General features: G+C 33.8%; 2 protein-coding genes across 2 annotated transcripts; both read right to left on the minus strand.

Moving 5' to 3' along the window:
- Positions 1–2,297: 2,297 nt before the first annotated feature.
- Positions 2,298–5,217, minus strand: LOC145823519 (dammarenediol 12-hydroxylase-like). Its single transcript, XM_082923023.1, has 3 exons — positions 4,116–5,217; positions 2,792–2,979; positions 2,298–2,702 (listed from the first exon to the last, which is right to left on the minus strand). The coding sequence occupies exons 1-3, from the start codon at positions 5,089–5,091 to the stop codon at positions 2,403–2,405; spliced, it is 1,464 nt and encodes a 487-aa protein (XP_082779149.1). The 5' UTR covers positions 5,092–5,217; the 3' UTR covers positions 2,298–2,402.
- A 7,227-nt stretch (positions 5,218–12,444) lies between these two features.
- On the minus strand, positions 12,445–13,413 carry LOC145824311 (uncharacterized). Its single transcript, XM_082923949.1, has 2 exons — positions 12,615–13,413; positions 12,445–12,507 (listed from the first exon to the last, which is right to left on the minus strand). Exons 1-2 carry the CDS (start codon positions 13,411–13,413, stop codon positions 12,479–12,481), a joined length of 828 nt encoding a protein of 275 aa, XP_082780075.1. The 3' UTR covers positions 12,445–12,478.
- Between the last annotated feature and the right edge of the window lie 340 nt (positions 13,414–13,753).

Consider the following 13,753-nt stretch of genomic DNA (forward strand, 5'->3'; position numbering starts at 1 on the left):
CGGACCTGTGCACCGTTGGGCCCTCAACTTGCTCGGTCTATATCTCGGCCCAACTCCCATGCCTAAGTCAGCAAACTTGACAAATAGACAAAGCTCAATGTGTTCAGAAAGCTAAGTTTTGTATTGTGTTACCTCCTCCAATGTGATATTTGTGAGCTTTTATAGGTTTTGAGTGGCACAATCCTAGTAGGACTTTTATTCCTCTATGCAGAGTCCTCCTAGGATTCATACTCCTAAAGGATAATGCTTATCCTTTTACACCCCCACTGCTTAAACCAAGTGGGATGGTTTTTACCATGGCCGAACTACCATTTGACCGAAGTACCCACGGCTACGCATAGCTGCAGAATAAGCCAAACTATCATTGGTTCGGTTCTGTCTCTTGTTACACATTATCTCGATTCTCCCTTGTATGAACCATGGTGTGTTGGGACCGAGCTACCGAGTAGCAAGGTCCTGACCGATCTATCCAGAATACGTCACGACCGGACTAACTCGGAGACCGGACTAACTCCAAGCTGTCCAGACCGAAGTAACTTAACAACTTTCCCTGGCCGGAGTAACTTTATCACTCTTGGGCCGGGGTAACTTTATCTCATATTGGGCCGGAGTAACTTTTCAGCCTTTTTACCCAGTCCTTCATACTTTGGGCCATAAAGTCCATCTCATAGTTCGGCCTAATTTTCACCAAAAATTACCCTCTCAGTGTCAATGTCAATTTTGTTATAACAAATTACTTTCATGTGGTCTTCAGAACTTCTCTAATGCAATATTAGCAATATCTGCAGAAAAATGAACTCCAATGCAATTGTTAAATTTTGACAATGTTATAAAGTGTGTCAAATTTGACACAAAGTTTAATAGATTGTTAAATGTGCCAGCTCACCAACAAAGAAGAATGGATTGTTTATGAAACTTTTCTCTCTCTCTCTTTTCTTTTTTTTTTTTTTTTTTTTTTTTTTTTGGTGTTGAAGTGATTAAAATGTGAGACTCTTGGTGATGTTAAATTGTAAGACTTTTATTTATTTAATTATTTTGTGTTAATGGGATTAAAACGTGAGGCCGTAGGTGATCTTAAATTGTGTTACTTTATTTTGATAAAAAGGGTTAGAAAAATGATAATTAGAAAAAAAAAACGAAGCGAGAAAATGTGAAATAACATATGTGTATTAGAGTAACATTGTTAAAATTTAAGGTAGCATTTGGTAGAGTTTTGTAAATCTGATTTGAGAGTATGAGTTGTATTTTGAGTTTGTATGTTGTGGAATTATGATTTGAGTGTAGAAAATTTATTTGGTAAAGAGTTTTGAAAAGAGTTTTGATTTGAGTAGAGAATTGTTGATGTGACATTTGATATGTGATACAAAAATTTACAACTTATAACTAAACATACAACTCAAAATTATTTTAAAGTACATAAAAAATTTAAAAAATTTCAAAAAATATTTTTTTCGATTATATAAATCAATTGCAAAAAAAAAAAAAAAATCACTATTTCGGTCAACCGGTCAGACGACCGGTCAGGAAAAATTTTAAAAAAAGAAAAGAAAAACGCGTCTGTCAAAACAGGTTTTGGAATCATCGTTTGAGAACACTAAGGGTGTGTTTGGTAACGTTTACGTTTTCAATTTATATTTACAAAAATTTTATAAACTAGTTTTTGTTTATTTTTAGAAAAACATAAACTACAAACGTGTTTGGTAATTGACAAAATGTTTAAAAAAATTTAAAAATATAAAAAAGAGTGAAAAATGGCAAGTGATAGCAAGTGGCGGCGGAAGATGAGTTTAGTTATGATGCTCGTTGCACTGCCTTTTTACTGATGTGTAAGATTTCATTTGTATTTGTTTCTTCATCAATAAAGCTTTATTTTGTTGATTAAAAAAAAAAAATGCACCTTATAACTAAAAAGAAAATAACATAATTTCAATTTTTTAAGTTATAACTAAAAAAAAAGAAAAAAAAATATCATAACTAAAGATAACATGAGGCATAATTAAAGAACTCATGAGTCATAACTAAAGAAAAAATTAGTCATAATTAAAGAAGAAAATGGTATAATTAGGAATGTATATGGTACACCCTTTCTAAAGGGATGTATATTAGAATTTTCTATGGGATTATGCATTAAATCCCTTAATTTTTTCCTATTTCAAATTGGATAAAGTTTTCTGAATGAATTTTCTATGCAAAAAGCTTTGTTAGCTAATGTTAATTGTACCATTGTGCCAGAGTCTAGGTTCCTAAATTATTCTGGAATTGCAAGAGAGTCCATTATTTGCCTTCAACATTAACTGTTTTTATAGCTTGCAAACTTTATTTATTTATTCCCGGAAAAAAGCTAACAAAGACCATAATTGGAAACAAACACAACCGAAAAAAGAAGCCTAACTGAAGTCCAGTCATGGCTTGTGAGGATGGAGGTGAATTGGAAGCCCTTGAGTCGGCCTTGGAAGTGGATCGATCACAACTTTCTCATTAGGAATCACTTTCTTCCACCTGAACTTGGTCACCATATTATGCATGAAAACAAGCATCACTAATCGCGCATACTCGTTTCCAGGACACATCCGGGGTCCCCCTCCAAACGGAACAAAAGTAAAAGGAGGCGGTCCATTTCCTTCAAACCTTGACGGGTCAAATGTCTCTGGATTTGGAAAGTACTCCGGGTTTTTGTGTGTTGTTTGAGCAATCAAATGTAACTACAAAAAACAACATTTGTGAAGAGAATGTTCATAGTATTCAACAACCTTTGTATATCAAAACTCGGATTATATGTAGCTTTTGTTACCTTCCATCCTTTTGGAATCATATATCCAGCATAGGTGAAGTCAGTTATGGCCTCTCTGAATGTTCCAAACGATGGCGGCCTTAACCTGAGTACTTCATTCGCAACATTCCATGAGTACTTCATCTTCTTTATGTCTTCCCAATTCAATAAATCTTCTGGTTCTTTTGACTCTGCTATACCCATATGCTCTTTTTTTCACAAGTACATGCACCAAAAGTTAATACGTAATGTAATAGCATCAATTCAAATTTTGTTATAAAGTTTCCATCAAATATTATGACCAAAATGTACACGTCACATATTTTGGAATTAAATGTATAGTTTTTAGGGTAAATTATACTTTGCCCCCTTTTTGTTTGACTCATTTTTCACTTTGGCCCTTAAAGGATTTTTTTTTTTTTTTTTTTTTCACTTTGGCCCTTTATGTTACAAGTTTTTCTTAGTTTACTTTTAAAACTAACTTCGGTTAAAAATTAGACAAAAAATGACACATTGACAGTCACTTGATATAAATTTTTTTTATTATATATAATTCAGTTTCTGATACCAACTCAAATCTCAATATAATAATATATTTTTTTATGTTATGTGAGAGTTATCGTGGTATTTTCTATCTAGTTTTAAACAAAAGTTAACTTTAGGAGTATAGGGAAAATTTTAAAATATGAAAGGCCAAAGTGGAAAAAAAATAAATTTTAAAGGCCAAAGTAAAAAAGTAAATTTTAAGGGTCAAAGTAAAAAAGTGACCAAACATAAAGTGAATAAAGTGTAATTTATCCTAGTTTTTAAGTGAATTTCTATTTTTACCCCTAGCTTTAGCAGTGTCTACTAATAGAGTTAAGTTTAGAAACACAATCACCAAACACAGAATGAGGCACATATGTCTCACATAGGATGGGGTTTATATGTGAGACCCACCTCATGTGAGAGGTATGTGTCCCATTTTATGTTTGGTGGTTGTGTATTGTTAAAAATATAGTTAAACCATTTTTGGAAATTTAGAAGGTTAATGTTATAAAATCTATGGGCAATTTTATTTGCACATCACTTTTTATGTCAATACACACCATTTATATGGTTCGAATATCAACTTTAAAAAAAAAAAAAAAAAAAAAAGATTAGGTATCAACTTTCAAACAAAAATTAATTGTTTGTATATCAATTAATTGAAAAAATTTTATGTTCGGACAATTGATTTTTATTTAAAAATTGATATCTAAACAACATAATGATGTGTATAGAAATAAAATATGAATACAATTACCAAAAATATATTACAGCTACATGAAGTTGCAGAATTTTGGGATTAATTTCATATGCTTACCTCTTAGGACTTCATTGTACACATCAGGAAGCTCTGCAAGATACATCACAATGAATGTAAGTGCAACATTGAGTGTGTGAGTAGCAGCATGTAGCAAGCCTACAATATGACTGGCAATGTCAAATTCAGTCATGAACTGATCGTTCTCGTCGTTCGCTAAGAGCATGTGTGACAACAAATCTTGTGCTGCCAATGATCTATTCTCTGTCAGATCGATTTTCCTTTGCTTAATCATCGCTTCAAGCTCTCTCCGCATGATCTTTGATGCTTTTATGGCCCGGTTAAAAGCTGTCCCTGGTACATTAATTGCCATTGACACAATCCCAGCTGTTATGTACCCAAAAGACTTGCCAAGTTCTTCGACTCTTTCAAGATCTTCGATGCTCAAAAACAATCGACACGCCAACATGAACGTGTACTTGGTAACAGCAGGCGAAACTTTAACTTCTCTGCAATTCCAATCCATCTCCAAATGTTGTTTCATTACCATATCCATCACGCCAACGTGTTTTTGAAGCGCGTCTGCTTTGAGGAAAGGTTGGAGAATTTTGCGCACTTTTGTGGAGTCCTCCTTCATGTAATCAGCACTGGACTTGGGGAATATTTTGTTGATGGCTTTCGGCCACCATAGTTGGACTAGCTTGGTTTCACTAGAGAAGAGGAATTTGTTGCCCTCAACACCACAGAAGATCGCCATAGGCTCTCCCAACAACGATGTCTTGAAGACTTTAGTGGAGTATCGGTCCCTCCTATCCGCCACAAACTTTTCAGGAATACAATTTCTCAGCTTGAGAAAATAATCCAAACTTTCACCTATCAGAGGCCAACCTGTTCTTCCCGGTGGGAGAGGAAAATTTTCACTGGAGATGTTCTCATTGGCTCTTCGGGGTGTATGTCCGCTAATGAGATAGCTGAGAGACAGATAGACAAAGAGAATAACACAAAAAATAACAGATAGGAGGAAGAAAAATTCCATTAATACCAGTTGTTGCTTATGCTGGCAAGGTCACTTTAAACTAGCAAAGCTGCAAATGGCCGGTGTTTCAAAGAATTGCAGAATCCCAAGAAAAGTTGGATCAAAAGTTGTCTTCCTTGGAAGATTTCGAACAAAAAATCATTCTGGCACATAATGAACTCCTACAGATGGCATACTCAGCCTCGACTTTCACAACCACCTGCTCTTAAAAGAAAGTCGAATTAAAAAGCTTGAAATCCCAACTTTTCAATCCATCTAAAGGCAAAAACAGACGAAAAGGTTAACAGTTGTGAAGGGATGGTTATAGAATGAAGAAAAGTCAATAGAGTTATTAGTACACAAACCAAAATACTAAAACAATGTCAAGTTGAAATATTCCATTCCTTATTGACTCTAAAAGAGCACAAATTCACATGTAAATGAATATATTAAAACTAACACATGGTGGATCTGAGGAATGGAAGAAGCAGAACAAAGAAGAATAATCACTTATGCTAATGACATCAGGGTGATCTGTGAAAAGAAGGAAAAAGACAGAAAAATAGAGAAGAAAAAAATATAGCAGTCATAGCCCTTTTGTAGAGCCGTGGAAAAGTGATTATAGATTATAACTTAACAGATTATGACTTATAGCTGTGAACATAAGCTGTTAACCTGTTTAGTGTAGTTGTGAGATTATGGACTTAAGCAGTAGAGTAGTATTTGGTTAATAAGTTGTAAAATAATTTTTTACTGTATAATTGTCCTTTCTACCCTTATATGATATAAAAATGATTATTTTGTCATTTTTTTCAGTTTTAATTTTCATTAATAAAAGTTAATATAATTAGTATTAATTAGTATCAATTAATATAAAAATTGATACATTTGCTAAAAATGAATGGAAGTATTATTGTCACAATTATTTTCCATTATAAATTAATTAGTATTAATTAATTACTTAATTGGTATCAATTAATTAATTACTTAATTAGTATCAATTAATACTAAAATTATTAATTAGTATTAATTAATGGCTTAATTAGTCTCAATTAATACTAAAATTATTAATTAGTATAAATTAATATTAATATTTAATTTTTATTAGTATCAATTAATATTAATAATCAACAATTTTTATTAATTAGTATCAATTAATAATTAATTCATTACAAAAGTATACAATATTAATTTATTAATAATTAATATCAATTAATATTAATTTTTTTAATTAATATTGATTTTTTTTCTTTTTCTTCATAAATATACAATCTTTTATTTTTTAATTAATATAAAAATATACAATATGAAATTATTAATAATCAATACCAATTAATTTTTCAATTAATATTGATTTTTTTTCTTTTTCTTCAGAAATATACAATTTTTTATTTTTTAATTAATACTAATATTAATATTTGAGTATTGACGAGGGCATTTAAGTAATTTTAGCCCCCACACAAGCTGTGCGCTTAAATAAAAAATTTAAGCATCCCTGACCAGCTTTTGAGATAAACGGAGAAATAGTTTGATTTAAACTATAAGCTGGTTAACTTAAGTTGCATCAAACACAATATTTTAATTTAAATTAAACTAAAAACTAAAACAAGTAATTTATAAATTCTACCAAATAAGCCTATAATAAACCATGGTGTAACATGTGGCCTAATCATTTAGTAATGTAGATCAATTGCCAGATGGGCTCATATAGATATCAGATGTGTTAAAGAAATCTTTTAATTCCTAGTTCATGTTTTTCTTGACTCTTTCCCCAACCTTACTTTTGCCTGTTTTCTTTAGTTATTTAATTGACGCCAATAGTCAGAGGTCAGATCTGTCCCCATCTGTGTTTTTTTTTTTTTTTTTTTTAACTTAAAAAAATTGATATGATCTAAACTCTTAGTTAATTTAAGAGAAAAAGAGGAGAAAAAATCCGTTCATTTTTTACAGAGTCGAGTTCCACCATCAGATATCTCAATTCATAAACTGTATAAATGAGCAAGGTAACTTACTTGGCTAAATTGTGGGATTTCAATATAGAAATCTAAATCTCAAAATTCCGATTCAAACAAAAAATAATAATAAGAATAGTTGCGAACTTGAAATTATTGAGGGATTTCAATAGAAATCTAAATCTCGTGATCTCAATTTAAATAAAAAATAATAATAATAGCTAAATTATTGAGGAAGATAATTTAAGTGGTAGACTCTTTTTGGTGGTTATTTGATGTAGGACAAGATTTTAAGAATTTTTATATTTTTAGTTTTAATATTTTTGATATATTATTTTGTTAGAATTCTAGTAATTTAATATAAATATTTTAGAATTATTGGGTTTCTTAATTTTATTATTTTGAAATTAGATTTTGATTAGGATTTTAAATAGTTTAAAATGTTAGTTTCCTATTGTGTTAAGGTTTCCTAATTTGTGTTGATTTAAGTTTTCTAATTTATTTTAGAATTACTTTTCCTACATGTATTAGATTTAGTTTATTATAAATAGTTATGTAAGTCTCATGGCAAATACAACTTTTATAAATTCAATCAATAATATTAAGATATTTTCTCTTCCTTGTGGATTCAATGTTCTATTTTTCTCGTAAATTTGAGAGCCCCTTTCGCCTAATAGAACGATATCTAGTCTCATGTGATTTATTCTACCGCGTCAAGTGGTATCAGAGCAAGGTTTCTTCTGGTTCGATGTCATTCATCGAAAGAGGAAGCACAAGCTCTATTGACGATGATCGTAGAGAAAGATCTAATAGGATTCGAGTCAAGGGACTTGCCTAAGGCCAACCTGTTAGTCACAACATTAATAGAAACCCCGCTATGGGATTTGCCCAAGGCTAGCCTATTAACCACAATGTCTTGAGACGATCTTTTTGTTATCAATATGATAGTGAAGGCGAATTTGAAGATGAGTTATTCGAGAATTATGGTGAATACTAGTCGGTAAGACGACAACGAAGATTTAGTAATTTGTTCAATAGCAATAATTGCATCAATCATGACTTTTTAGATTATCAAGTACCATTAGAAATTTCCTATTTTAATGCTTCTTGTCATGCCAAAAATTTTATTTATTGGTTTCGCAAAGTTGACAAATTCCTTGAGTGTATGGAAATCTCTGAACAAAAGCAAACCAAATATGTCGCACGTAAGTTACAAAGTTATGTTTCTACTGTAAACATAAAATTTCAGAACATAAACCTTACACTTTGGATCATTTACCATGTGTATTATCAAGAGATCAAGACAAAATGACATACCTGAATCCATTGATGAACGGTTAAACGGAAGCGTCTGATTGTCAATAAAACCTTAATATTGACTTTGTTAGAGCCTTCTAATCCTTTCCCTTATGTGCCTTATGTTTCTCCTTGAGAGGATTTAGAAAACAAAACAGTATTCTTGTTTTTTCTCACTCTTGGGAAGGAATAGGGACCATAACCTTTTAAAGGTTGTAATTGGTTTTCATAACTGAAAGGTAATGAAAACCAATAAATTAACCATTATTGGTTTCATAACTGAAAGGTAATAAAAACCAATAAATTAACCATTATTAGTTTCATAACTGAAAGGTAATAAAAACTAATAAATTAACCATTATTATTATTGGTTTTAAAACTGAAAGGTAATGAAAACTAACTTTAACCAATATGTTTTAATTTCTATTTCTGCCCCTCATAGAAATAGAAATTATACAACTAGTATCTACACATTAGGTCCATAACACATATACCCTTAAGCCTATTAACTAAATTGAATCACTTAAATTGTAGGCTTCTTATAAATGATAACACCACATTTAATTATGTGGTCCCATTGAGACATTATCTAACAATCTCCCACTGGACCACATATGTATCCTGAAAAATGTGCTTAACTTTAGTGAGCTCAGAAATTTGTTATCATAACTTGAGGGTATCCAAACAATCTTGTCCATTAACTATATTAATATAGGATCAAAGCGGTCTTCGTTACATCAATCGTAACTCGACCCACCAATGGTCACGTATACTAATACAGCTAAATGACATAGATCAATCATGGATGCGTAGCATGGAAATTACATGTGATGTGATCCATACATGCATATTTCCAACTGGTCCTACTTAACTTTATTGAGATCAATACTTCACAATACGTAACAGAGCGTAATAAACTGAATACTTCATTTCTGCAGAAATTAATCTAATTACATAGATAAAACTCAAGACTGACATAAAGCAGTAATATAAATACAAACTCCCACTAAACCAGAATGTTCTCAAATAGAACAACACCCATATGAGCAGTGTGCTCATGAAAGACCTTGGGTGGTAGTTTCTTCGTAAGTGGATCCGCTATCATGGAGTTTGTCCTAATGTGCTCTATGGAAATCTGTCCACTCTGCACACTTTCTTTTACAACTAGGAACTTGATATCAATATGCTTTGATTTTGTCGAGCTCCTGTTGTTATTGGAATATAAAACTGCAGACTTATTGTCACAATATATCTTAAGTGGTCTTTCAGTGCCTTCCAAAATACGCAACCCAGTGACAAAATTCCGCAGCCATATCCCTTGGTTTGATGCCTCATAACATGCTACAAACTCTGCAGCCATGATGGATGAAGCTATGAGCGTCTGCTTTGCAGACCTCCAAGAAATTGCTCCGCCAGCTAACAGATAAATATAGCCTGATGTGGATTTCCTACTGTCTTGGCATCCAGCAAAATCGGAGTCGGAATATCCAATGACCTCTAACTTATCCGATCTCCTATATGTGAGCATATATTCCTTTGTTCTCTGTAAATATCGCATAACACGCTTGACTGCTTTCCAATGATCCATGCCAGGATTACTTAAATATCTGCCTAACATGCCAACTATAAACGCAATATCCGGACGCGTACATACTTGAGCATACATTAGACTCCCTACAGCCGAGGCACAAGGAATCTTCTGCATTTCTTGAATTTCAAGACTATTCTTCGGGCATTAGCTGAGACTAAACTTGTCTCCCTTAGCAACCGGGGTTTCACCTGATTTACAATTTTGCATGCCAAATCTAATGAGTATTTTTTCGATATAGCTCCTTTGTGATAATCCCAGAATACCCCGAGAACGATCTCGGAGTATTTCGATTCCTAATACAAAGGAAGCATCACCAAGATCTTTCATTTCAAAATTCTTAGATAGAAATCTCTTGGTGTCATGCAATAAGTTTATATCGTTTGTGGCAAGCAATATGTCGTCAACATATAAAACCAAAAATATGTGTTTACTCCCACTGAACTTGTGATACACACATTCATCAACAACGTTAGTTTCAAAACCATACGAAGTGAGAACTTGATGAAATTTGAAGTACCACTGACGATAAGCTTGTTTGAGTCCATAGATGGATTTAGTCAATTTGCAAACCATATTCTTTGGGTCTCCTGACACAAAGTTTTCTGGCTGCACCATATAAATTGTTTCTTTAATGTCACCATTAAGAAAAGCTGTTTTGACATCCATCTGATGCAACTCAAGATCAAAATATGCAACAAGCGCCATAATTGTCCTAAAAGAATCTTTCGAAGAAACTGGAGAGAAAGTTTCTTTAAAGTCAATTCCTTCTTTTTGAGTAAAGCCTTTGGCTACAAGACGTGCCTTATACCTCTCCACATTAGCATTTGAATCCTTTTTGGTTTTAAATATCCATTTACAACCTACGGGCTTCGCACCAACTGGTAATGAGACAAGTTCCCAAACTTTATTGTCTTGCATAGACTTATATTCTTCATTCATGGCTTCTATCCACTTATGAGAGTTGGAACTTTCCATGGCTTGACGAAAGTTGATTGGATCATCTTTCGACATTCCATTTTCTACCTCATGTTCCTGGAGATATACAATATAATCATCTGAAAATGCAAATCTCCTTTCTCTGGTGGATCGCCTTAATGGCACAGATTCTTGAGGTTGAGGTTGTAGAGTTTGTTCCTCAGGAACAATTACCTCATCTTGAATGGGGGTTTGAACTATATTATCTTGAACAACATTGTCAAGTTGAGGATCCGAAATTACTTCTCGAGCAATGACAGGTATAGGAACCTGTGATTGGTCAAAAGTAGTGGTAGGAAGTGGGATTACTCCTGCTTCCTCCTCAAAGACAATGTCTCTAACTGGATTTCTCCCCCCAAACTCAGCATCCTCAAAAAATGTTGCAATTCCCGTCTCAAATATTGACCTATTTGTGGGATCATAAAACTTGTAACCCCGTGATCGTTCGGCATAGCCAATAAAGTAGCTGCTAATGGTTTTAGAGTCCAATTTTCGTTCATGAGGTTTATAAGGCCTCGCCTCAGCAGGACACCCCCACACATGCAAATGTTTTAGACTAGGATTTCGCCCAACCCAAAGCTCATAAGGTGTTTTTGCAGCTGCTTTAGTTGGCACCCGATTTAAGATATAAGTTGCTGTCTTTAGAGCCTCACCCCAGAGGGACTCTGGTAAAGTAGAATGACCGATCATACTTCTTACCATATCCTTAAGAGTCCGGTTTCGTCTCTCAGATACACCATTCATGCTAGGTGATCCTGGCATGGTGTATTGTGGGACGATTCCACATTCCTCCAGGTATTTTGCAAACGGTCCTGGACGTTGTTCACCTGATCCATCATATCTGCCATAGTATTCACCACCACGGTCAGACCTGACACTTTTAATCTGTTTGTTGAGTTGTAACTCAACTTCGGCCTTAAATCTTTTGAATACGTCCAAAGACTGTGATTTCTCATAGATAAGAAATAGATACCCATATCTGGAATAATCGTCTATGAATGTGATAAAATATTGTTGACCATTCCAAGACGCCATAGGGAATGGGCCACAAATGTCCGTATGAATTAGTTCTAAGTCATCTATAGTCCTATGGGCACCATATTTCTTTATTTTGGTCTGTTTTCCCTTGATACACTCAACACAGACATCAAAATCTGAAAAATCAAGAGAGTCCAAAATTCCATCAGACACAAGGCGCTCAACTCTAGATTTAGAGATGTGACCTAGGCGTTTGTGCCATAATGAGGCTGAATTTTCCTTAGTTAATTTACGCTTTGTACCTCGTGATTCCACGTGCAAGGTTGCATTATAAGATGCAATAGTTTCGAGCAAATAGAGATTATCAAACACATTAAGTAAACCAGTACCAATAACATTGGAATTAATAGACATACTAAACTTCATATTTCCAAAAGAACAATAATATCTCAATTTGTCCAATACAGAAACAGAAATTAAATTCCGTCTAAAGGACGGTACAACAAAAGTGTCTAATAAATCCAAATAATAACCAGTTTTCAGTAATAATCTAAAGTGCGCTATTGCCTGCACTTTTATTGACTTGCCATCACCCACAAAGATGTATCTTTCAGCATCAGTTGGCTTTCGGTAGTTCAGGCAACCCTGCATAGAAACACATATGTGAGTAGTAGCACCAGAATCTACCCACCAAGTGTTTCTTGGTACTGAACCTAAATTTATTTCAGAACAGACCAAAACATGAAATGTACCTTTCTTTACACGCCAGGCGACGTATTTGGCACAATCCTTCTTTCTGTGTCCAGGCTTGCCACAAAAGAAACAACCATCCTGCACTTTCTGTTTCTTTGGTTCCGGACCCTGAGGAATAGCAACTTCCTTTCCCTTATGCGTTCGTTTGCCCGTATGCTTGGAGGTGCTTGCCAGATGAGCACTTTTAGTCCTTTCTTGCTTCAATCTCTCTTCCTCTTGCACACAAAATGAAATGAGCTCATTGAGAGTCCATTTCTCCTTCTGGCAGTTATAACTGACCTTAAATTGGTTAAATTGTGCAGGAAGAGAGATGAGAACTAAATGCACGAGCAAATCATCAGATAAGTCGAGCTTTAGTGCCTTAAGTTTTGAAGCCAGATGAGACATTTCCATGATGTACTCGCGAACATTACCCTTGCCTTTATACTTTATTGAAATCAAGCTTGCTAAAAGTGTGCTTGTTTCAGCCTTATCGTTTTTAGCAAAACGCTTTTGAATTTCTGAAAGAAATTCACCGGCAACGGTAACATCCTCTGTTATTGCACCCCGAAAAACTTCTGGAATCCCACGCTTCATGATCATAAGACTTAGCCTGTTAGAACGATCCCACTTTTCAAAGTACACAGTTTCCTCAGGAGTACTTTGTGCAGTGAGAGCATTCGGTTTTGGCATTCTTAATGCCAAGTCTATGTCCATGCAGCCGAGAACAATCAATATGTTCTCTTTCCAGTCCTTAAAGTTTGTTCCATTTAACATTGGAACATTGTTCATGTTGGCAGAGATTGAAGTAGTCGACATTAAAGCTGAATAGACAAGAAAATAAAAGGAATGCTCACATTAAGTTACCAAACAGATAATCTCTAAATAAAAAAATGACAACATCTCAAGATACCTAGCACAACATTAATACCAAACCTTTGGGTAGTGATATTAACTGTAAGTGGTATTCTTGTTGTAATGATCAAACATTGGCAATAAGTTATGTCAAATAACAAATCTATCTTTGGATGGATTTATTATTCACATTAGGTTTCCTTGACAATTGGCACATGTTTATCACCACAAAATGTGTGTGTAATTCTGCCAAGTCTTAATCATGTCTTTGGACCGATAAATACCCGCATGAGATACACAGACA

The sequence above is a fragment of the Camellia sinensis genome, chromosome 4, assembly GCF_055761805.1.
Source record: "Camellia sinensis isolate YWXY chromosome 4, ASM5576180v1, whole genome shotgun sequence".
NCBI lineage: Eukaryota > Viridiplantae > Streptophyta > Magnoliopsida > Ericales > Theaceae > Camellia > Camellia sinensis.